Below are 26,501 nucleotides of genomic sequence, written 5' to 3'. Positions count from 1 at the left end.
GTATGTACAGAGACAATTAATAAAGTTTCTTCTTCTAAAAACAACCCTCTACAAGGGCAGTTATGAAGAGGGAAGTCTACCGAGATATGTGGTTCTCCAACCTGGGACCTGTCACCCTAACCTCCCTCTGGCTTTGCTTTTACCCTGTCTGTGTCTTTATCGTAGTCTTTACTGTGACACACTGAGTAGAGTGTGGCTGTAGCAGACTTTTCTACAGGAAGTCCACATGCTGTAACGTCATTCGGTGGAGGAGCCAGTGGTCTGACAGGAGGTGGACCGGTTCCGTCCTGCAGTCAGCAGACAGTGTCTCTGGGTCACCGTACCATCCGGTCCCTCATCTGGATTCAAACCTTTGTTTCGGTCTCCGCCCCTTTAAGGCCTTGCACATACAAAACTAGACAACGCCTTCAACCGAGCTGTCAATCATTCTGAGGTGCCGCCCCCATCTCTCAATATAAAGCATAAGGGGAGGTTTGAGGACTTGTTAGAAAGGACACGGTCCCCATCTGACCTCTCCAGCCCTCCTCACTTGTCCTCAGCTGAATCAGAGCCGCTAGTTCTCTGGTTGAACCCAGCTCACGTCTCCACACCACAACATGTTTCTCCTGCACAGAGCTGCTCTGAGCTCGCTGTGTTTAGGTGAGTTTCCACCAAACTCAGCACTGAACACACTCAATGACAACATCATTCATCTATGTCTCCATGTCTCTGCAGCGCTGCTCGCCATGGCACAGAAACTGACTCAGGACCAGATATCATGGACCAGTAGACAGAATCAGGAAGTCTCTTTCAGCTGTAAAAACACAGATGGATGTTATAGTGGATATGTTTTCTGGTACCAGAAGAAAGAGAGGGAAGGATTCACGTTGATTCTTTATATTGAGCAAAATGATTGTGATGCAACTAAAGGTTATGGTCATCCTCAGCAAAATGATTTCTCAGCTACAAAAACAGACAACGGTTGTGAGTTGGTGATAAACCAAGCCAAAAGTTCTCATTCTGCCACCTACTACTGCGCCTGTTGGAAGTCTGGAAGTTGGCACAGTGAGAGATGATCCCTCCACCCTGTACAAAAACACTGCTTATCAACCAACAAACCCAAAGAAAACACCAGTCAAGTCAGGAAGTGACATCATTTGATCCAGGTGGCGATGTTTCACTTCTCATCTGTGGTACAACACAACGCAGGTGTCATCTAGTTTGTAGAGGAAACAAACCAAGAAAAATGGTTGAATAGTGTTGACAACAGAACATTCCTTAAGCTGACATTTTATATGTGAACTGTCAGAATATAAACAAAGAGAAAGCAGGGAGAAAAATCCGTTTGTGGTGAAACTTCTGTCATTATACAACAACTACCAATCATCTGCTGCATGAACTGTGGCTGTTTTTACACAACGCTGTCGAAAATCTCACCTCCACATCTGACCGTGTTGCTTCAAAACTCACCTCCACATCTGACCATGTTGCTTCAAAACTCCCCTCCACATCTGACCATGTTGCTTCAAAACTCACCTCCACATCTCACCGTGTTGCTTCAAAACTCACCTCCACATCTCACCATGTTGCTTCAAAACTCACCTCCACATCTCACCACGTTGCTTCAAAACTCACCTCCACATCTGCCCATGTTGCTTCAAAACTCACCTCCACATCTGACCATGTTGCTTCAAAACTTACCTCCACATCTGACCATGTTGCGTCAAAACTCACCTCCACATCTGACCATGTTGCTTCAAAACTCACCTCCACATCTGCCCATGTTGCTTCAAAACTCACCTCCACATCTCACCATGTTGCTTCAAAACTCACCTCCACATCTGCCCATGTTGCTTCAAAACTCACCTCCACATCTAACCATGTTGCTTCAAAACTCACCTCCACATCTGCCCATGTTGCTTAAAAACTCACCTCCACATCTGACCATGTTGCTTCAAAACTCACCTCCACATCTCACCATGTTGCTTCAAAACTCACCTCCACATCTGACCATGTTGCTTAAAAACTCACCTCCACATCTGGCCATGTTGCTTCAAAACATACCTCCACATCTGACCATGTTGCTTCAAAACTCACCTCCACATCTGCCCATGTTGCTTCAAAACTCACCTCCACATCTGACCATGTTGCTTCAAAACTCACCTCCACATCTGACCATGTTGCTTCAAAACTCACCTCCACATCTGACCATGTTGCTTCAAAACTCACCTCCACATCTGACCATATTGCTTCAAAACTCACCTCCACATCTGCCCATGTTGCTTCAAAACTCACCTCCAAATCTCACCATGTTGCTTCAAATCTCACCTCCACATCTGACCATGTTGCTTCAAAACTCACCTCCACATCTCACCATTTTGCTTCAAAACTCCCCTCCACATCTGACCATGTTGCTTCAAAACTCACCTCCACATCTCACCATGTTGCTTCAAAACGCACCTCCACATCTCACCATGTTGCTTCAAAACTCACCTCCACATCTCACCATGTTGCTTCAGAACTCACCTGCAAATCTTACCATGTTGCTTCAAAACTCACCTCCACATCTCACCATGTTGCTTCAAAATTCACCTCCACATCTGACCATGTTGCTTCAAAACTCACCTGCACATCTCACCACGTTGCTTCAAAACTCACCTCCACATCTGCCCATGTTGCTTCAAAACTCACCTCCACATCTGACCATGTTGCTTCAAAACTCACCTCCACATCTGACCATGTTGCGTCAAAACTCACCTCCACATCTGACCATGTTGCTTCAAAACTCACCTCCACATCTGCCCATGTTGCTTCAAAACTCACCTCCACATCTCACCATGTTGCTTCAAAACTCACCTCCACATCTGACCATGTTGCTTCAAAACTCACCTCCACATCTGACCATGTTGCTTCAAAACTCACCTCCACATCTGACCATGTTGCTTCAAAACTCACCTCCACATCTGACCATGTTGCTTCAAAACTCACCTCCACATCTGACCATGTTGCTTCAAAACTCACCTCCACATCTCACCATGTTGCTTCAAAACTCACCTCCACATCTGCCCATGTTGCTTCAAAACTCACCTCCACATCTGACCATGTTGCTTCAAAACTCACCTCCACATCTGACCATGTTGCTTCAAAACTCACCTGCACATCTGACCATGTTGCTTCGAAACTCACCTCCACATCTGACCATGTTGCTTCAAAACTCACCTGCAAATCTCACCATGTTGCTTCAAAACTCCCCTCCACATCTCACCATGTTGCTTCAGAACGCACCTCCACATCTCACCACGTTGCTTCAAAACTCACCTCCACATCTGACCATGTTGCTTCAGAACGCACCTCCACATCTCACCATGTTGCTTCAGAACGCACCTCCACATCTCACCACGTTGCTTCAAAACTCACCTGCACATCTGACCATGTTGCTTCAAAACTCACCTCCACATCTCACCATGTTGCTTCAAAACTCACCTGCACATCTGCCCATGTTGCTTCAAAACTCACCTGCACATCTGACCATGTTGCTTCAAAACTCACCTCCACATCTGACCATGTTTCTTCAAAACTCACCTCCACATCTGCCCATGTTGCTTCAAAACACAACTCCACATCTGCCCACATTGCTTCAAAACTCACCTCCACATCTGCCCATGTTGCTTCAAAACTCACCTCCACATCTGACCATGTTGCTTCAAAACTCACCTCCACATCTGCCCATTTTGCTTCAAAACTTACCTCCACATCTGACCATGTTGCTTCAAAACTCACCTCCACATCTCACAATGTTGCTTCAAAACTCACCTCCACATCTGACCATATTGCTTCAAAACTCACCTCCACATCTCACCACGTTGCTTCAAAACTCACCTCCACATCTGACCATGTTGCTTCAAAACTCACCTCCACATCTGCCTATGTTGCTTCAGAACTCACCTCCACATCTGACCATGTTGCTTCAAAACTCACCTCCACATCTGACCATGTTGCTTCAAAACTCACCTCCACATCTGCCTATGTTGCTTCAGAACTCACCTCCACATCTGACCATGTTGCTTCAAAACTCCCCTCCACATCTGACCATATTGCTTCAAAACTCACCTCCACATCTCACCACGTTGCTTCAAAACTCACCTCCACATCTGACCATGTTGCTTCAAAACTCACCTCCACATCTGCCCATGTTGCTTCAGAACTCACCTCCACATCTGACCATGTTGCTTCAAAACTCACCTCCACATCTGACCATGTTGCTTCAAAACTCACCTCCACATCTGCCCATGTTGCTTCAAAACTCACCTCCACATCTGACCATGTTGCTTCAAAACTACCCTGCACATCTCACCATGTTGCTTCAAAACTCACCTGCACATCTGCCCATGTTGCTTCAAAACTCACCTGCACATCTGCCCATGTTGCTTCAAAACTCACCTGCACATCTGACCATGTTGCTTCAAAACTCACCTCCACATCTGACCATGTTGCTTCAGAACTCACCTCCACATCTCACCATGTTGCTTCAAAACTCACCTCCACATCTGACCATGTTGCTTCAAAACTCACCTTCACATCTGCCCATGTTGCTTCAAAACTCAACTCCACATCTGCCCACATTGCTTCAAAACTCACCTCCACATCTGCCCATGTCGCTTCAAAACTCACCTCCACATCTGCCCATTTTGCTTCAAAACTCACCTCCACATCTGACCATGTTGCTTCAAAACTCACCTCCACATCTCACAATGTTGCTTCAAAACTCACCTCCACATCTGACCACGTTGCTTCAAAACTCACCTCCACATCTCACCACGTTGCTTCAAAACTCACCTCCACATCTGACCATGTCGCTTCAAAACTCACCTCCACATCTGCCCATGTTGCTTCAGAACTCACCTCCACATCTGCCCATGTTGCTTCAAAACTCACCTGCACATCTGACCATGTTGCTTCAAAACTCACCTCCAAATCTGCCCATGTTGCTTCAAAACTCACCTGCACATCTGCCCATGTTGCTTCAAAACTCACCTCCACATCTGACCATGTTGCTTCAAAACTCACCTCCACATCTGACCATGTTGCTTCGAAACTCACCTCCACATCTCACCATGTTGCTTCAAAACTCACCTGCACATCTCACCATGTTGCTTCAAAACTCACCTCCACATCTCACCATGTTGCTTCAAAACTCACCTGCACATCTGACCATGTTGCTTCAAAACTCACCTCCACATCTGCCCATGTTGCTTCAAAACTACCCTGCACATCTGACCATGTTGCTTCAAAACTCACCTGCACATCTGCCCATGTTGCTTCAAAACTCACCTGCACATCTGCCCATGTTGCTTCAAAACTCACCTCCACATCTCACCATGTTGCTTAAAAACTCACCTCCACATCTGACCATGTTGCTTCAAAACTTACCTCCACATCTGACCATGTTGCTTCAAAACTCACCTCCACATCTGACCATGTTGCTTCAAAACTCACCTTCACATCTGCCCATGTTGCTTCAAAACTCAACTCCACATCTGCCCACATTGCTTCAAAACTCACCTCCACATCTGCCCATGTCGCTTCAAAACTCACCTCCACATCTGCCCATTTTGCTTCAAAACTCACCTCCACATCTGACCATGTTGCTTCAAAACTCACCTTCACATCTCACAATGTTGCTTCAAAACTCACCTCCACATCTGACCACGTTGCTTCAAAACTCACCTCCACATCTGACCATGTTGCTTCAAAACTCACCTTCACATCTCACAATGTTGCTTCAAAACTCACGTCCACATCTGACCACGTTGCTTCAGAACTCACCTCCACATCTGCCCATGTTGCTTCAAAACTCACCTGCACATCTGACCATGTTGCTTCAAAACTCACCTCCAAATCTGCCCATGTTGCTTCAAAACTCACCTGCACATCTGACCATGTTGCTTCAAAACTCACCTCCACATCTGACCATGTTGCTTCAAAACTCACCTCCACATCTCACCATGTTGCTTCAAAACTCACCTCCACATCTCACCATGTTGCTTCAAAACTCACCTGCAAATCTCACCATGTTGCTTCAAACTCCCCTCCACATCTGACCATGTTGCTTCAAAACTCACCTCCACATCTCACCATGTTGCTTCAAAACTCACCTCCACATCTCACCATGTTGCTTCAAAACTCACCTCCACATCTGACCACGTTGCTTCAAAACTCACCTGCACATCTGCCCATGTTGCTTCAAAACTCACCTCCACATCTGCCCATGTTGCTTCAAAACTCACCTCCACATCTGACCATGTTGCCTCAAAACTCACCTCCACTTCTCACCATGTTGCTTCAAAACTCACCTCCACATCTGACCATGTTGCTTCAAAACTCACCTCCACATCTGAACATGTTGCTTCAAAACTCACCTCCACATCTGAACATGTTGCTTCAAAACTCACCTCCACATCTCACCATGTTGCTTCAAAACTCACCTCCACATCTGACCACGTTGCTTCAAAACTCACCTCCACATCTCACCACGTTGCTTCAAAACTCACCTCCACATCTGACCATGTTGCTTCAAAACTCACCTCAACATCTGACCATGTTGCTTCAGAACTCACCTCCACATCTGACCATGTTGCTTCAAAACTCATATGCACATCTGCCCATGTTGCTTCAAAACTCACCTGCACATCTCACCATGTTGCTTCAAAACTCACCTCCACATCTGCCCATGTTGCTTCAAAACTCACCTGCACATCTGCCCATGTTGCTTCAAAACTCACCTGCACATCTCACCATGTTGCTTCAAAACTCACCTCCACATCTGCTCATGTTGCTTCAAAACTCACCTGCACATCTGCCCATGTTGCTTCAAAACTCACCTGCACATCTCACCATGTTGCTTCAAAACTCACCTCCACATCTGACCATGTTGCTTCAAAACTCACCTCCACATCTGCCCATGTTGCTTCAAAACTCAACTCCACATCTGCCCACATTGCTTCAAAACTCACCTCCACATCTGACCATGTTGCTTCAAAACTCACCTCCACATCTGACCATGTTGCTTCAAAACTCACCTCCACATCTGACCATGTTGCTTCAAAACTCACCTGCATATCTGACCATGTTGTTTCAAAACTCACCTGCACATCTGACCATGTTGCTTCAAAACTCACCTCCACATCTGACCATGTTGCTTCAAAACTCACCTCCTCATCTGCCCATGTTGCTTGAAAAATCACCTCCACATCTGACCATGTTGCTTCAAAACTCACCTCAACATCTGAGACCATGTTGCTTCAAAACTCACCTCAACATCTCACCATGTTGCTTCCAAACTCACCTGCACATCTGCCCATGTTGCTTGAAAAATCACCTCCACATCTCACCATGTTGCTTCAAAACTCACCTACACATCTGCCCATGTTGCTTCAAAACTCACCTCCACATCTCACCACGTTGCTTCAAAACTCACCTCCACATCTGACCATGTTGCTTCAAAACTCACCTCCACATCTGCCCATGTTGCTTCAAACTCAACTGCACATCTGACCATGTTGCTTCAAAACTCAACTGCACATCTGCCCATGTTGCTTCGAAACTCACCTCCACATGCTAGTTCTTCCCTATTGCTGGCGATTAGGTCTATGTCATCTGCAAAGCGAAGGTTGGTGATTTTTCTTCCGCCGATTGTGAGAGTTGGTTCAAAACCCCCCATAGTGTTGGTGACGATCTCTTCAAGGAATATATTGAAACGGCACGTTGGCAGTAAACAACCTTGTCTCATTCCTACTGTTGTAGTGAACCAGTCGCTGTGATGTCCACTAGCACAGCGCTTTTCACATCTTTATAAAGAGCTTCGATAACTTGGAGAAGGGGTTCGTTGATGTTATGTTTTCTCATGATTTGCCATAGAGCCTGTTGCCACACTGTCGAATGCTTTCTTAAAATCAATAAAGTTGTGATGGAGTTCTCGTTCATGTTCTATAAATTTTTCATAAAGAACCCTCAAACTGATGATTTGCTCGATTGTGCTTCTTCCAGACCTGACACCAGCTTGTTCTTCAGCAAGAATCTGCTCAACTTGTGGTATGATACTCCTGAGAATGGTCCTGAGCATTACCTTGCTCGCATGGCTCATTACACTAATGGTTCTGTCGTTGCTGCATAATTTCAAGTTTCCTTTCTGTGTAAGTGGAATTAGTACCGGAGTAGTCCACTGCGTAGGCCATTTCTTCAGGCTATAAATTTGGTTGTAGGTGCTAAGTAAGATGTCTATAACTTTGTCGCCACCATTTTTGATTAGTTCCGCTGGTATCTTGTCTGCTCCTGGTGCTTTGTCACTTTTCAGATGTTTGATGGCTTCTTCAACTTCGCATCTTAAGATGTGATCTCTGTCTTCTGCGCCTTTACTCTCATCAACTATCAGTTGGTTGTATACTTCCTGATTTTCATTGAGGTCACAATTGTAAAGATCACTGCAGTATTCCGCCCACCTCTTTGCAATCGCTTTTTTGTCTGAGATCAGTTCTCCATTTGTGTCGTTGATAGTATGTATTATTACGTTTTGTTCTGTAGTAAATTTCTTCACTGTTTGGGAAACCATTTTAGTGTTGTTGTGCCTCAGGTTGTTATCAGTACTTCGACATTCTTGTTCAACCCATTCCTCCTTATCTTTCTTCATCACAGCTTTCACTTCTCTGTTACATTTTCTGTCTTCCTCCTTGCATTCTTCAGAGCTGTACTTCAGAGCCTTGGCTTCACATCTTCCATCGCATAGCTTCAATGTTCTATCTTGAATCCATTGATGTTTCTTGGACTTCTTTTTACCTAGTATTTCTAGCGCAGCTCTGTTCATTTCTTCCGAGAACTTTTCGGTCACTTCTTCAACATTATCGAAGTTCCGGAGAGCAGCAAAACGCCCTCCAATTCTGGCTTGGAATTTGTCTTTAACGTTTGCATCTTTTAGTTTTTCAAGGTCATATTTGATTCTCCCATTCTTTTCTCTTTTCTGCTTTTTAGCTTTATGTTGACGGTCCTCATCACCAAATCGTGGCCGCTTCCTGTATCAGCTCCAGGAAATGCTCTTGTTTTATTTCTCACAATGCTTGAAACCTTTTCAACGTTGGTATGTAGTCTATTTGGCTGTGGTTTATGCCGTCCGGTGAGTGCCATGTAGTTTTCCGCGAGTTCTTGTGAGGGTGGAGCGCGTTTGCTAGAACCAATTGTTGTTTATGCGCAAACTCTCCAGTGTGTCTCAGGGCCTACTTTGGCATTCCAATCACCCTGCACAATCACAATATCTTTATTTGTTTGTTTTTTTTATGCGATTTTCAGTTTCTTTGTAGAATTCTTCGATCTCCTCCTCGGTTTGATCTGCCGTAGGTGCATAGACTTGGATAATAGTGATGTTGCCAGACCTTATGACCTTTGTAAGTGACATTCTCTCCCATGTCTTTCCATCTCATCTTTGCGATGCCCAATACATTCCAGTTGTACCTTTCCATTTCGTGGCAGAGTTCTTGTAATTTTCCAGGTTTGTTCAATGTTCTTACGTTCCAGGGCCCTGTGATGAACTCAGATTTCTGTAGCTTTAGATTTGTAGTTTGCTTTTTTCTTCCTCAATAACATATTTTTCGACTTCACCACAAGAAAGGTTAGTGAAGGACGCGGCCGTTGTTAACCGAGGCCTCGACTAATCCAGTATGGTGATTGAGTTTGGTTGAGTCTTCATTGTGTTTCATGAGGGGGAGTACCTGGTGGTCCCTATCTCCTCTCCAGGTATGGATGGCTGTTGGTTCACAGAGGAACTCATCCGCCCTTTGACAGATTTTGTCTTTAGTCCTGTTGGGTGTCCACATATTCTCCTCACAACAACCCAAGGGTTGAAGTGGGGCGGTCGGTTTAGTCGCTGACGACCCGATGGTTGCGGTTTAATGTCGTACCCAGGACTCAAAAAGTTCCTTCGAGCCGGAGTACAATTAAGATGAATAAATCCATCAGTAACCGAAGAAACAAGGTATCGTATATTTCCTGGAAGGAGTGATAGCTGATATTTATGAAACCAAATTGAAGCATCTTGTGGAAGTGATCAGCAGTAGGCAGAACTTTAGAGCTACCAACAGGTGAAATGCTAATAGGAATTAGACACCTTGTTGACAATTTTCATGACCAACTCTTTGGATGATGTGTGGTCACATTTTTGATAACATTCGATGTTTGGTCCTGCAGGTTATTAGGTACTTTGTTGCACAATTAATAATAATGTCTGTGAATGTTCTCATTCTTCCAGGTCATGGTTATCCAAAGGAGTTGAATCAAGTGCAACTGGACTTGGTATATATCCGCGAAGACGTTTCGCCTCTCATCCAAGAGGCTTCCTCAGTTCGGGCCTTTCTGACTAGATGAAGCTAGTCTGACTGGCTGGTGATGAGACTCAGAATTTATCCTATTTAATAATGATGATGATAATTTTTATTTACATAGCACCTTTCTAAAACAATGTTACAAAGTGCTTCACAAAAAAGAAAAAAAAAACCAAACCAAAACAGATAAAACCAGACAAGGCAGGAATAAGAGTGAGACCAAATAAGAGTAAAAATAAAAACAGTAAAAATAAAAACAAATATCAAACATTTGTAAAAGCTTTCATAAAAAGAAAAGTTTTAAGACGCGTTTTAAAAGAAGCTAGAGACTGAATTCATCTTAGCTCAGCAGGAGGAGAGTTCCATGGTGTGGGGGCTCTAACAGCAAAAGCCCGATCACGCTTTGTAACCAACCGAGGCCTGGGAATAACCAGCAGGGCTCCATCTGCAGACCTGGTCGAGGGAGCATATACCAGGTCAACAAATCACACATGTATAAAGGAGCAAGACCATTTAAAGCCTTAAAAGTGAGCAGTACAATGTTTAAATCAATTCGAAATATAACAGGGAGCCAGTGAAGGGAGGCAAGCGCAGGAGTGATATGGTCATGCCTCCTTGTCCCGGTAATGAGCTGAGCAGCGGCATTTTGTACCAACTGCAGACGGTGGAGGGAGCCCTTGCTGATACCAGAATAAAGTGCATTACAGTAGTCGAGCTGAGAAAAGATAAAAGCATGTACAACTTTTTGCAAATTGGCAATTGATTAAAATGGCGTAATTTTGGAGATTATCTTGAGTTGGAAAAAGCATGACACAACAACATGTTTAATTTGATCATCAAACCTGAGGTTAGCATCAGATATTACCCAGGATTCCTAGCAGCCTGTTTAAGACTACCTGACAGACCACCAAGATTAGTAGCAAACGGATTGATGGAATTTTCGGGACCGACCAGAATGACCTCAGACTTATCATCATTAAATTTAAGAACATTTTTGGACATCCAAGATTTAATATCAGTGAGGCAAGTTGTGAGATTTAATAGGGCGCTAGGATCTGTGGGTTTTAGTGGCATGTATAACTGAGTGTCGTCACCATAAAAATGGTAGAGCGCGTCGTGATTTTGAATGATCTGTCCAAGGGGCAGCGTGTATATAGAGAAGAGAAGGGGGCCAAGAACTGAGCCTTGAGGGACACCACAACTCAACTGAGCCACCGAGGAGGTAGAGTTACCCAGAACAACAGAAAAAGTTCTGTTGGTAAGGTAAGAGTGTAATAAGTTAAGAGCCGAGCCATTGATGCCAACCCAAGTCTCTAAGTGATATAGGAGGATGTTGAGATCAACCATGGCAAAGGCAGCACTTAAGTCCAAAAGAGCTAAAATCGAGCAGTCACCTCTGTCTGCATTCATCCGTAGATCACTAGTGACCTTAACTAGAGCTGTCTCAGTACTATGCAGTGCTCTAAAACCAGACTGGAAACAATTAAAAAAAGTGTTCGTATTTGTAACAGTATTTCACCACCACCAGTGGTAAGAATGATTATTAGATTATTGTGATTCACACATTTAGGAGAGGAAAATTTGGGAGCAATACAGCAGGGTAGGGAGACAGTCTCAATGTTATAGACCAAGCTGTCAGTCTGATAATCTACACTATGAGAAAGTCCCTGACTAATCTTCTTAATTAAACTAGTTGACTCCACAGGCTCTCTAATCACCTGCAACCTGCTGAGTGATAAGTCCCTAGTGTCAAACTAAACGTAGACAGCTATCTATTGCCCCTTTTCCACTACATGGTACCGGTTCGACTCGACTCGACTTTTTCGTTTTCCATCACTGGAAAGTACCGGCATTTTGGTAACTGTTACCACTTTTCTGGTACCACCATTGTCAAGGTTCCAAAAAAACCGGAAGGGGTACCAGAATCAATGTAGACCAGCTACACTGAGGGGGTACTGTTACGGTAATGGAAAATGACACTCTGCGAGCCAAGTCGAGCTGGTACCATGTAGTGGAAAAGGGGCATATCTTGTTAGACAAAAGAGTGGTGCCGTCCCCAGTAGGGTGAATGCCGTCCACTTTCAGCAAGACCACATCTCATATCGTGAAGTTTCACCTAGTGAAGTTTCAGGAGGACCACACCTCAACTGCAACAATTCCGACATTCCTACTAATATCCAGCTAACCTTGTCCTCCTCTTCCACTCTCGTATTCTGCCCCCCCCCCAACCATATTTCTATCGTTTCCTTCCCCTCTTTCCTCTCGTTCACAGGGTCCTGAGGGGGCTTGTTGTTGCTCGGGTGCTACGACGGATTCCCTACGAAGCTTCCCCACAACGCAGTGAGCAAGCGGAAGAAGTACAGGAACTACACACATCCATAATTTTTCTTTGCATCATTTGAACTCATCTTGTTGATGGTCTGGTCCTTGCCAGTGTGTGTGTGTGTGTGTGTGTGTGTGTGAAATACTGAAACATCTCTCAGGTGAAGTGAATGCATGAAAGACTTGAGAGAGAAAAGATGACGTAATCAGAAGAGGAACTCTGAAGTGGAAGATAGTCTTTAATGCTTGTGAAGTGGAATCACGCCTCATCTCGTAGTCCTGTTTTATACAGTAGGAATGCAGGAAACCGCCTCCTTCTCACTCACTGCTCTCCAATAAAGGAAAAGAAAGTCAGATTTGCCCATCTTGACGATATGAACATGAGAGAAATGTGTTTATTTGACACGTGTTCAGTAGTTAGGTTGAGCCGATCAGCGCTGACAGACTGCTTCCCTCCCACAGCTTCATGGTAAAGGATATTTCACTGTGGACGTCAAGCTCTTTGGCCAAGGCACCAGACTGTATGTAACAGGTAAGACCAGCACTACTACACTCCTTGTTTTCTATCGTTTCTTTGTCGGTCCGATGGAAGGTGGAGCAGGTCAAACGAGGCTTTAGCTGTGTTTTCTGGTGCAGGACGGTTCAGGATTCAGACACTCACCCATGACAACGTCAGTTATTCTCTGAGAAATGGTTTTACTGAATCTTTATTCCTCCAAACACCAACCAGAACCCCAAAGCAGAACCCTGCCTTATTATACTGATATTATAAATACACCCTGCCTTATTATACTGATATTATAAATACATTCTGCCTTATTATACTAATATTATAAATACATTCTGCCTTATTATACTAATATTTTAAATATATTCTGCCTTATTATACTATTATAAATACATTCTACCATGTTATATTAATATTATAAATATAATCTGCCTTATTATACCATTATAAATACATTCTACCATATTATATTAATATTATAAATATATTCTGCCTTATTATACTATTATAAATACACCCTGCCTTATTATAGTAATATATAAATACACTCTGCCTTATTATACTAATATTATAAATACATTCTGCCTTATATACTAATATTATAAATATATTCTGCAGTATTATACTATTATAAATACATTCTACCATATTATAGTAATATTATAAACATATTCTGCCTTATTATACTATTATAAATACACCCTGCCTTATTATAGTAAGATTATAAATACACTCTGCCTTATTATACTAATATTATAAATACGTTCTGCCTTATTATACTAATATTATAAATACACCCTGCCATATTATATTAATATTATAAATACATTCTGCCTTATTATACTAATATTGTAAATATATATGCCTTATTATTACTAATATTATAAATACACTCTACCTTATTATACTAATATTATAAATACATTCTGCCTTATTATACTCATAAATACCATCTGCCTTATTATACTAATCAAAAATATAATTCTGCATTATAATACTAATATTATAAATACACTCTGCCTCATTATACTAACATTATAAATAAACCCTGCATTATTATATTAACATTATAAATACACCCTGCCGTGTTATACTATTATAAATACACTTTGCCTTATTATACTAACATTATAAATACATTATGCCTTATTATACTAATATTATAAATACACTCTGCCTTATTATACTAATATTATAAATACGTTCTGCCTTATTATACTAATATTATAAATACACCCTGGCTTATTATACTAATATTATAAATACATTCTGCCTTATTATACTAATATTATAAATATATATGCCTTATTATTACTAATATTATAAATACACTCTACCTTATTATACTAATATTATAAATACATTCTGCCTTATTATACTCATAAATACCATCTGCCTTATTATACTAATCAAAAATATAATTCTGCATTATTATACTAATATTATAAATACACTCGGCCTCATTATACTAACATTATAAATAAACCCTGCATTATTATACTAACATTATAAATACACCATGCCGTGTTATAGTATTATAAATACACTCTGCCTTATTATACTAACATTATAAATACATTCTGCCTTATTATACTAATATTATAAATACAAGCTGCCATATTATACTAATACTGTAAATACACTCTGCCTTATTATACTAATATTATAAATAAACCCTGCCTGATTATACTAATATTATAAATACATTCTGCCTTATTATACTAATATTATAAATACACCCTGCCTTACTATACTAATATTATAAATACACTCTGCCTTATTATACTAATATTATAAATACATTCTGCCTTATTATACTATTATAAATACATTCTACCATATTATATTAATATTATAAATATATTCTGCCTTATTATACTATTATAAATACACCCTGCCTTATTATAGTAATATATAAATACACTCTGCCTTATTATACTAATATTATAAATACATTCTGCCTTATATACTAATATTATAAATATATTCTGCAGTATTATACTATTATAAATACATTCTACCATATTATAGTAATATTATAAACATATTCTGCCTTATTATACTATTATAAATACACCCTGCCTTATTATAGTAAGATTATAAATACATTCTGCCTTATTATACTAATATTATAAATACGTTCTGCCTTATTATATTAATATTATAAATACACCCTGCCTTATTATACTAATATTATAAATACATTCTGCCTTATTATACTAATATTATAAATATATATGCCTTATTATTACTAATATTATAAATACACTCTACCTTATTATACTAATATTATAAATACATTCTGCCTTATTATACTCATAAATACCATCTGCCTTATTATACTAATCAAAAATATAATTCTGCATTATTATACTAATATTATAAATACACTCGGCCACATTATACTAACATTATAAATAAACCCTGCATTATTATACTAACATTATAAATACACCCTGCCGTGTTATAGTATTATAAATACACTCTGCCTTATTATACTAACATTATAAATACATTCTGCCTTATTATACTACTATTATAAATACAAGCTGCCATATTATACTAATACTGTAAATACACTCTGCCTTATTATACTAATATTATAAATAAACCCTGCCTGATTATACTAATATTATAAATACATTCTGCCTTATTATACTAATATTATAAATACACCCTGCCTTACTATACTAATATTATAAATACACTCTGCCTTATTATACTAATATTATAAATACATTCTTGCCTTATTACACTAATATTATAAATACAATCTGCCTTATTATATTAATATTATAAATACATTCTTGCCTTATTATACTAATATTATAAATACACTCTGCCTTACTATACTAATATTATAAATACACCCTGCCTTATTATGCTAATATTATAAATACATATGCTTTATTATTACTAATATTATAAATACACTCTACCTTATTATACTAATATTATAAATATATTCTGCCCTATTATACTAATATTATAAATACATTCTGCCTTATTATACTCATAAATACCATCTGCCTTATTATACTAATCAAAAATATAATTCTGCATTATTATACTAATATTATAAATACACTCTGCCTTATTATACTATTATTATAAATAAAACCTGCATTATTATACTAACATTATAAATACTCCCTGCCGTGTTATACTATTAGAAATACACTCTGCCTTATTATACTAATATTATAAATACACTCTGCCTTACTATACTAATATTATAAATACACTCTGCCTTATTATACTAATATTATAAATACACTCTGATTTATTATGCTAATATTATAATTACATTCTGCCTTATTATACTAATATTATAAATACGTTCCGCCTTACTATACTAATATTATAAATACACTCTGCCTTATTATACTAATATTATAAATACACTCTGCTTTATTATACTAATATTATGAATACATTCTGCCTTATCATACTAATATTATAAATACACTCTGCTTTATTACAATAATATTATAAATACATTCTTGCCTTATTATACTAATATTATAAATACACTCTGCCTTATTATACTAATTTTATAAATACACCCTGCCTTATTATACTAATATTATAAATACACTCTGCGTTATTATACTAATATTATAAATACACCCTGCCTTATTATGCTACCATTATAAATACACTCTGCCTTACTATACTGATATTATAAATACATTATAAGTATATGTGTGACTGACAGCTTTTAGATGGTAATATTAGAATTCATCTTCTGGTTTTAAAATGGAGGACAAATAAATTCTTGACTTAATCAGAGACAGTCATATGTAATAAACAGGATTCTTCACATTCATCAGAATCAGAATACTTTATTATTCATATTTTTCATTCATCCCAGAGGGGAGAAATACAGTTTATTCAGATTACAAATCACTTTTTTTATTTTGAGATACTTTATTAATCCCCATGGGGAAATTATGCTCTGCATTTAACCATCCTAGTTGTGTAGCTAGGAGCATTGGGCAGCCACCGTGCAGTACCCGGGGACCAACTCCAGTTATTTCTTCCCACTGCCTTGCTCAGGGGCACAGACAGCAGTATTAATCCTAACATGCATGTCTTTTTGATGGTGGGGGAAACTGGAGCACCCGGAGGAAACCCACCGCAGACACGGGGAGAACATGCAAGCTCCACACAGAAAGGACCTGGAATGACCCCCAAGGGTGGAGAAGCCCGGGGTTCGAACCCAGGGCCTTCTTGCTGGAAGGCAACAGCGCTAACCACTGGGCCACCATGCTGCCCAAGTTAATTCTTCTAGTTTATTCTTCTTCTGAATGCAGTTCGTCATTTAATAAATATTCTACCAGTCAATCTTCTGTTTCCAGAGTTGATTTTACAATGATCAGAAACAACTTTAACCACCAGCGGGGACTTGAATAATAATAAGTCAATAAATAAGTACAGGCTTAGTAATTCTCTTAGTTCTTGAGTCAAAGTTAAGAAGGCCACATTGAGCATCTATCCAGGATCCAGATCTGGCTAAAGAGGAAAATTTCTGATTGGTTAGAGAACCAGTCTGAACACTGATTCTTTCATAAAGATTTGAAGCTCGACTTGTAGATACCTGGAGACCAGCAGAGAGAGCAACATGCACACCGAGTTCAGGCCGGGACACACCAAGTCTTGGAGATACCTGGAGACCAGCAGAGCAACATGCACACTGAGTTCAGGCCGGTACACACCAAGTCTTGTAGATACCTGGAGACCAGCAGAGCAACATGCACACTGAGTTCAGGCCGGTACTCACCAAGTCTTGTAGATACCTGGAGACCAGCAGAGCAACATGCACACTGAGTTCAGGCCGGTACACACCAAGTCTTGTAGATACCTGGAGACCAGCAGAGCAACATGCACACTGAGTTCAGGCCGGTACACACCAAGTCTTGTAGATACCTGGAGACCAGCAGAACAACATGCACACTGAGTTCAGGCCGGTACTCACCAAGTCTTGTAGATACCTGGAGACCAGCAGAGCAACATGCACACTGAGTTCAGGCCGGTACTCACCAAGTCTTGTAGATACCTGGAGACCAGCAGAGCAACATGCACACTGAGTTCAGGCCGGTACACACCAAGTCTTGTAGATACCTGGAGACCAGCAGAGCAACATGCACACTGAGTTCAGGCCGGTACACACCAAGTCTTGTAGATACCTGGAGACCAGCAGAGCAACATGCACACTGAGTTCAGGCCGGTACACACCAAGTCTTGTAGATACCTGGAGACCAGCAGAGCAACATGCACACTGAGTTCAGGCCGGTACACACCAAGTCTTGTAGATACCTGGAGACCAGCAGAGCAACATGCACACTGAGTTCAGGCCGGTACTCACCAAGTCTTGTAGATACCTGGAGACCAGCAGAGCAACATGCACACTGAGTTCAGGCCGGTACACACCAAGTCTTGTAGATACCTGGAGACCAGCAGAGCAACATGCACACTGAGTTCAGGCCGGTACACACCAAGTCTTGTAGATACCTGGAGACCAGCAGAGAGAGCAACATGCACACTGAGTTCAGGCCAGTACACACCAAGTCTTGTAGATACCTGGAGACCAGCAGAGCAACATGCACACTGAGTTCAGGCCGGTACTCACCAAGTCTTGTAGATACCTGGAGACCAGCAGAGCAACATGCACACTGAGTTCAGGCCGGTACACACCAAGTCTTGTAGATACCTGGAGACCAGCAGAGCAACATGCCCACTGAGTTCAGGCCGGTACACACCAAGTCTTGTAGATACCTGGAGACCAGCAGAGCAACATGCACACTGAGTTCAGGCCGGTACACACCAAGTCTTGTAGATACCTGGAGACCAGCAGAGCAACATGCACACTGAGTTCAGGCCGGTACTCACCAAGTCTTGTAGATACCTGGAGACCAGTAGAGCAACATGCACACTGAGTTCAGGCCGGTACACACCAAGTCTTGTAGATACCTGGAGACCAGCAGAGAGAGCAACATGCACACCGAGTTCAGGCCGGTACACACCAAGTCTTGTAGATACCTGGAGACCAGCAGAGCAACATGCACACTGAGTTCAGGCCGGTACTCACCAAGTCTTGTAGATACCTGGAGACCAGCAGAGCAACATGCACACTGAGTTCAGGCCGGTACACACCAAGTCTTGTAGATACCTGGAGACCAGCAGAGCAACATGCACACTGAGTTCAGGCCGGTACACACCAAGTCTTGTAGATACCTGGAGACCAGCAGAGCAACATGCACACTGAGTTCAGGCCGGTACACACCAAGTCTTGTAGATACCTGGAGACCAGCAGAGCAACATGCACACTGAGTTCAGGCCGGTACACACCAAGTCTTGTAGATACCTGGAGACCAGCAGAGCAACATGCACACTGAGTTCAGGCCGGTACTCACCAAGTCTTGTAGATACCTGGAGACCAGCAGAGCAACATGCACACTGAGTTCAGGCCGGTACACACCAAGTCTTGTAGATACCTGGAGACCAGCAGAGAGAGCAACATGCACACTGAGTTCAGGCCAGTACACACCAAGTCTTGTAGATACCTGGAGACCAGCAGAGCAACATGCACACTGAGTTCAGGCCGGTACTCACCAAGTCTTGTAGATACCTGGAGACCAGCAGAGCAACATGCACACTGAGTTCAGGCCGGTACACACCAAGTCTTGTAGATACCTGGAGACCAGCAGAGCAACATGCCCACTGAGTTCAGGCCGGTACACACCAAGTCTTGTAGATACCTGGAGACCAGCAGAGCAACATGCACACTGAGTTCAGGCCGGTACACACCAAGTCTTGTAGATACCTGGAGACCAGCAGAGCAACATGCACACTGAGTTCAGGCCGGTACTCACCAAGTCTTGTAGATACCTGGAGACCAGTAGAGCAACATGCACACTGAGTTCAGGCCGGTACACACCAAGTCTTGTAGATACCTGGAGACCAGCAGAGAGAGCAACATGCACACCGAGTTCAGGCCGGTACACACCAAGTCTTGTAGATACCTGGAGACCAGCAGAGCAACATGCACACTGAGTTCAGGCCGGTACACACCAAGTCTTGTAGATACCTGGAGACCAGCAGAGCAACATGCACACTGAGTTCAGGCCGGTACTCACCAAGTCTTGTAGATACCTGGAGACCAGCAGAGCAACATGCACACTGAGTTCAGGCCGGTACACACCAAGTCTTGTAGATACCTGGAGACCAGCAGAGCAACATGCACACTGAGTTCAGGCCGGTACACACCAAGTCTTGTAGATACCTGGAGACCAGCAGAGCAACATGCACACTGAGTTCAGGCCGGTACTCACCAAGTCTTGTAGATACCTGGAGACCAGCAGAGCAACATGCACACTGAGTTCAGGCCGGTACACACCAAGTCTTGTAGATACCTGGAGACCAGCAGAGCAACATGCACACTGAGTTCAGGCCGGTACTCACCAAGTCTTGTAGATACCTGGAGACCAGCAGAGCAACATGCACACTGAGTTCAGGCCAGTACTCACCAAGTCTTGTAGATACCTGGAGACCAGCAGAGAGAGCAACATGCACACTGAGTTCAGGCCGGTACACACCAAGTCTTGTAGATACCTGGAGACCAGCAGAGCAACATGCACACTGAGTTCAGGCCGGTACACACCAAGTCTTGTAGATACCTGGAGACCAGCAGAGAGAGCAACATGCACACTGAGTTCAGGCCGGTACACACCAAGTCTTGTAGATACCTGGAGACCAGCAGAACAACATGCACACTGAGTTCAGGCCGGTACTCACCAAGTCTTGTAGATACCTGGAGACCAGCAGAGCAACATGCACACTGAGTTCAGGCCGGTACTCACCAAGTCTTGTAGATACCTGGAGACCAGCAGAGCAACATGCACACTGAGTTCAGGCCGGTACACACCAAGTCTTGTAGATACCTGGAGACCAGCAGAGCAACATGCACACTGAGTTCAGGCCGGTACACACCAAGTCTTGTAGATACCTGGAGACCAGCAGAGCAACATGCACACTGAGTTCAGGCCGGTACACACCAAGTCTTGTAGATACCTGGAGACCAGCAGAGCAACATGCACACTGAGTTCAGGCCGGTACACACCAAGTCTTGTAGATACCTGGAGACCAGCAGAGCAACATGCACACTGAGTTCAGGCCGGTACTCACCAAGTCTTGTAGATACCTGGAGACCAGCAGAGCAACATGCACACTGAGTTCAGGCCGGTACACACCAAGTCTTGTAGATACCTGGAGACCAGCAGAGCAACATGCACACTGAGTTCAGGCCGGTACACACCAAGTCTTGTAGATACCTGGAGACCAGCAGAGAGAGCAACATGCACACTGAGTTCAGGCCAGTACACACCAAGTCTTGTAGATACCTGGAGACCAGCAGAGCAACATGCACACTGAGTTCAGGCCGGTACTCAACAAGTCTTGTAGATACCTGGAGACCAGCAGAGCAACATGCACACTGAGTTCAGGCCGGTACACACCAAGTCTTGTAGATACCTGGAGACCAGCAGAGCAACATGCCCACTGAGTTCAGGCCGGTACACACCAAGTCTTGTAGATACCTGGAGACCAGCAGAGCAACATGCACACTGAGTTCAGGCCGGTACACACCAAGTCTTGTAGATACCTGGAGACCAGCAGAGCAACATGCACACTGAGTTCAGGCCGGTACTCACCAAGTCTTGTAGATACCTGGAGACCAGTAGAGCAACATGCACACTGAGTTCAGGCCGGTACACACCAAGTCTTGTAGATACCTGGAGACCAGCAGAGAGAGCAACATGCACACCGAGTTCAGGCCGGTACACACCAAGTCTTGTAGATACCTGGAGACCAGCAGAGCAACATGCACACTGAGTTCAGGCCGGTACTCACCAAGTCTTGTAGATACCTGGAGACCAGCAGAGCAACATGCACACTGAGTTCAGGCCGGTACACACCAAGTCTTGTAGATACCTGGAGACCAGCAGAGCAACATGCACACTGAGTTCAGGCCGGTACACACCAAGTCTTGTAGATACCTGGAGACCAGCAGAGCAACATGCACACTGAGTTCAGGCCGGTACACACCAAGTCTTGTAGATACCTGGAGACCAGCAGAGCAACATGCACACTGAGTTCAGGCCGGTACACACCAAGTCTTGTAGATACCTGGAGACCAGCAGAGCAACATGCACACTGAGTTCAGGCCGGTACTCACCAAGTCTTGTAGATACCTGGAGACCAGCAGAGCAACATGCACACTGAGTTCAGGCCGGTACACACCAAGTCTTGTAGATACCTGGAGACCAGCAGAGAGAGCAACATGCACACTGAGTTCAGGCCAGTACACACCAAGTCTTGTAGATACCTGGAGACCAGCAGAGAGAGCAACATGCACACTGAGTTCAGGCCAGTACACACCAAGTCTTGTAGATACCTGGAGACCAGCAGAGCAACATGCACACTGAGTTCAGGCCGGTACTCACCAAGTCTTGTAGATACCTGGAGACCAGCAGAGCAACATGCACACTGAGTTCAGGCCGGTACACACCAAGTCTTGTAGATACCTGGAGACCAGCAGAGCAACATGCCCACTGAGTTCAGGCCGGTACACACCAAGTCTTGTAGATACCTGGAGACCAGCAGAGCAACATGCACACTGAGTTCAGGCCGGTACACACCAAGTCTTGTAGATACCTGGAGACCAGCAGAGCAACATGCACACTGAGTTCAGGCCGGTACTCACCAAGTCTTGTAGATACCTGGAGACCAGTAGAGCAACATGCACACTGAGTTCAGGCCGGTACACACCAAGTCTTGTAGATACCTGGAGACCAGCAGAGAGAGCAACATGCACACCGAGTTCAGGCCGGTACACACCAAGTCTTGTAGATACCTGGAGACCAGCAGAGCAACATGCACACTGAGTTCAGGCCGGTACACACCAAGTCTTGTAGATACCTGGAGACCAGCAGAGCAACATGCACACTGAGTTCAGGCCGGTACTCACCAAGTCTTGTAGATACCTGGAGACCAGCAGAGCAACATGCACACTGAGTTCAGGCCGGTACACACCAAGTCTTGTAGATACCTGGAGACCAGCAGAGCAACATGCACACTGAGTTCAGGCCGGTACACACCAAGTCTTGTAGATACCTGGAGACCAGCAGAGCAACATGCACACTGAGTTCAGGCCGGTACTCACCAAGTCTTGTAGATACCTGGAGACCAGCAGAGCAACATGCACACTGAGTTCAGGCCGGTACACACCAAGTCTTGTAGATACCTGGAGACCAGCAGAGCAACATGCCCACTGAGTTCAGGCCGGTACACACCAAGTCTTGTAGATACCTGGAGACCAGCAGAGAGAGCAACATGCACACTGAGTTCAGGCCGGTACACACCAAGTCTTGTAGATACCTGGAGACCAGCAGCGCAACATGCACACTGAGTTCAGGCCGGTACACACCAAGTCTTGTAGATACCTGGAGACCAGCAGCGCAACATGCACACTGAGTTCAGGCCAGTACTCACCAAGTCTTGTAGATACCTGGAGACCAGCAGAGAGAGCAACATGCACACTGAGTTCAGGCCGGTACACACCAAGTCTTGTAGATACCTGGAGACCAGAAGAGCAACATGCACACTGAGTTCAGGCCGGTACACACCAAGTCTTGTAGATACCTGGAGACCAGCAGAGCAACATGCACACTGAGTTCAGGCCGGTACACACCAAGTTTGCATTTCTTTCAAATCCATCATCGCGAGCCAACAACTCTGAAAAATCACTTAAAGCTACTTGGGAAAAAATGTAGATAATCCAAACCATTCCAGAAACATCCCAGAGTGATGGGTTGGTGGGTCAGCATAATGGACAAAACGTGAGGTCGTGTTTCATTTTTAACGTGCAAACCTGTCACATGGAAACTTTGGACCTGGTGTGCAAAGGCCTTTAAACTCGCGCTATCTTTGATGAAGAAGCAAACAGCCACATCATATTAACAGACACACAGGTACATTAGCAGCACACCAGTACAAATAACCATCTAATAATGACACATGTGGGCTCCTGTAGGTCCATAGAGGCCACTGTATGTGGTCTGTTAAACGTTCTAATGGTTCAAACCTTGACAACAAAGTCAAAAGCTGATTAAAAAAAACAAAAACAAACGATAGCCTCCATATTGAATTAATCAGTGTTTTTATTTGACTAACAGGCAATCCAAAAATGTGACTTGATTTCACTCAAGGACCTCCAGGTCCTGGTCAAGGACCTTCCTCCGGGTGCTCCGGTTTCCTCCCACAGTCCAAAGACATAGGTCAGGTGAATCGGCCTTAATGAGTTGTCCCTAGGTGTGGTTGTGTGTGTGTGTGTGTCTGTGTGTGTGTGTGTGTCTGTGTGTGTGTGTGTGTGTGTCTGTGTGTTGGCCCTGTGATGGACTGGCGGTCTGTCCAGGGTGTCTCCCCGCCTGCCGCCCAATGACTGCTGGGATAGGCTCCAGCATCCCTGAGAGCAGGATAAGCGGCTTGGAGGATGATGGATGGACAATTATGTTTACTGACAAATCCAACCTTCAAGTCTCTTAGTCGTGAATAACGAAGCTCGGGGCTGACTGTGTTGGACGATGAAATGAGGTAGAGTCAGTGGAGTTTCTGTCCGAATGTTCTCTGAGGAAAAGGGAAACGAGTCTGGACACAGGCGGCCACATTACTGAGCTCTGGCTGAAAAAAATGAGCCGTCACACTTCATACCTCCAGATAATGTTTGTCTCATAAAAAAAAAATGGTTTGATGTGAAGTTTCTTTGAACAACAAATCCAATAAATTCCTCTAAAGGGACCAAAGGTTTCCTCTGATTGGATGTTGGGAAAGAGAACTTTACTGATTGTACTGTTTCCTGGGAGGCAGTAAGGTAGTGGAACAATAACTATTCATGAATCATTTGATCAAGTTCTTCAGTTCTTCTCTTGCATTCCTCTCCTATGACCAGAGGAGGAACCCAGGACGCCCCGTGTGGGTGTCTACCAGGCATCCACAGCTGATGGGAAAGGGAAGTCCACGCTGGTGTGTCTGGTCACAGACATGCATCCAGACCTGGTCAGGATCTCTTGGAAGGCTGAGAGAGAGAGAGGCCAATCAAACACAGTGGAACAGAGAGACCACAAAAGTACCACCAGTATGATCCAGATTAATGAGGAAGAGCTATCACAGATGGACTACACCTGTTCTGTTCAGCACCAAACTGGTATCAAGACTGTGGTCATCAAATCAAGAGGTAGAAAACAAGCCATTGTTCTTCTGGGGTGAAAGGAATTCAGATAGAGAATTATGGGTATCATATGACGTATTACTGATGTCTGAATGGAGTCTTCTCCAAAGTATTGGAGATACTCCATGCAAAGAAAAACAGGAGAAAACACAAGCGATTGCTCTGCAAACCGTGAATCCAGGTCAGCCGGGCATTATGGGAATTCCGACTGGATTGTGGCTTTGACCGGTCAGATTGTTTGGTTGAAACGGTGTGAATGTCATCTAGTGTGTGTGTAGGATTCACATAGAGTGTCTTCTCTGTTCCAGTCTCCTTCCAGTCTGTGTGCAGAGTCAAGCTGGCCTCTGTGGTTTACAGCCTGATGATAGTGAAGAGCATAGTGTACTGCTGTGGACTCTCTCTCCTGCTCATCCACACCAACAAGAGGGGCTGTTGACTGGCTGTTGACTGGCTGTTGTTTGGAGCAGCCGTGACTTCAAACAGGTTGTGGGTCAGATGAAGTTTTCTGCTGTTAGCTTTCTGTCATTAAACAGACGGGGGGATGTTAGTCCATCTATCTGGTGAGTTATTATCATCTGTCAGACGACAGGGCTGGATTTGCTTTCTTCAGAATTTTCCACTGTTTATTATTTAGTTGTTTTAATTCTAATAAAAAGATTAACATGTAAAATTAATAAGTTAACCTGCTCACTAATTTGAACCGAGCTACATCTAAATACAGCAACGATCAGATATGATTTCTCTTTCGGTTGAATTATCAATTCAAAATAGTTCTCAAAGTAAACACATTTAATTTATATTTTGACTGTGATAAAAAGTGGAATGGTTTTGACACAAGTGTAAAGGACAAAGTTGGACAAAATCCATCCGTTAATTACAAAACCTGTGTAAATATTCTGGAATGTATATAACATTTAGTACATTTCTAAATGAGCTGTTGTGAGGTTTTGATGAGTTGAATGTAATGCTTTATAACGAGTAGCCGTAAACAGTGATTAATAAATGAGTAATAAGACACTTATAAGCTCTTACAACACAC

General features: G+C 43.1%; 1 protein-coding gene across 1 annotated transcript; it reads left to right on the top strand.

The window, feature by feature from the left end:
* Nucleotides 1-554: 554 nt before the first annotated feature.
* On the top strand, nt 555-26,501 carry LOC130132858 (immunoglobulin lambda-1 light chain-like). The gene is made up of 5 exons (XM_056301878.1): nt 555-639; nt 715-1,044; nt 13,144-13,200; nt 25,184-25,468; nt 25,771-26,501. Exons 1-5 carry the CDS (start codon nt 597-599, stop codon nt 25,896-25,898), a joined length of 843 nt encoding a protein of 280 aa, XP_056157853.1. The 5' UTR covers nt 555-596; the 3' UTR covers nt 25,899-26,501.

The sequence above is a fragment of the Lampris incognitus genome, unplaced genomic scaffold, assembly GCF_029633865.1.
Source record: "Lampris incognitus isolate fLamInc1 unplaced genomic scaffold, fLamInc1.hap2 scaffold_195, whole genome shotgun sequence".
Classification (NCBI taxonomy): Eukaryota; Metazoa; Chordata; class Actinopteri; order Lampriformes; family Lampridae; genus Lampris; species Lampris incognitus.
Note: the sequence above shows the minus strand (reverse complement) of the source record. Positions and strands in the feature narration are given on the sequence as shown.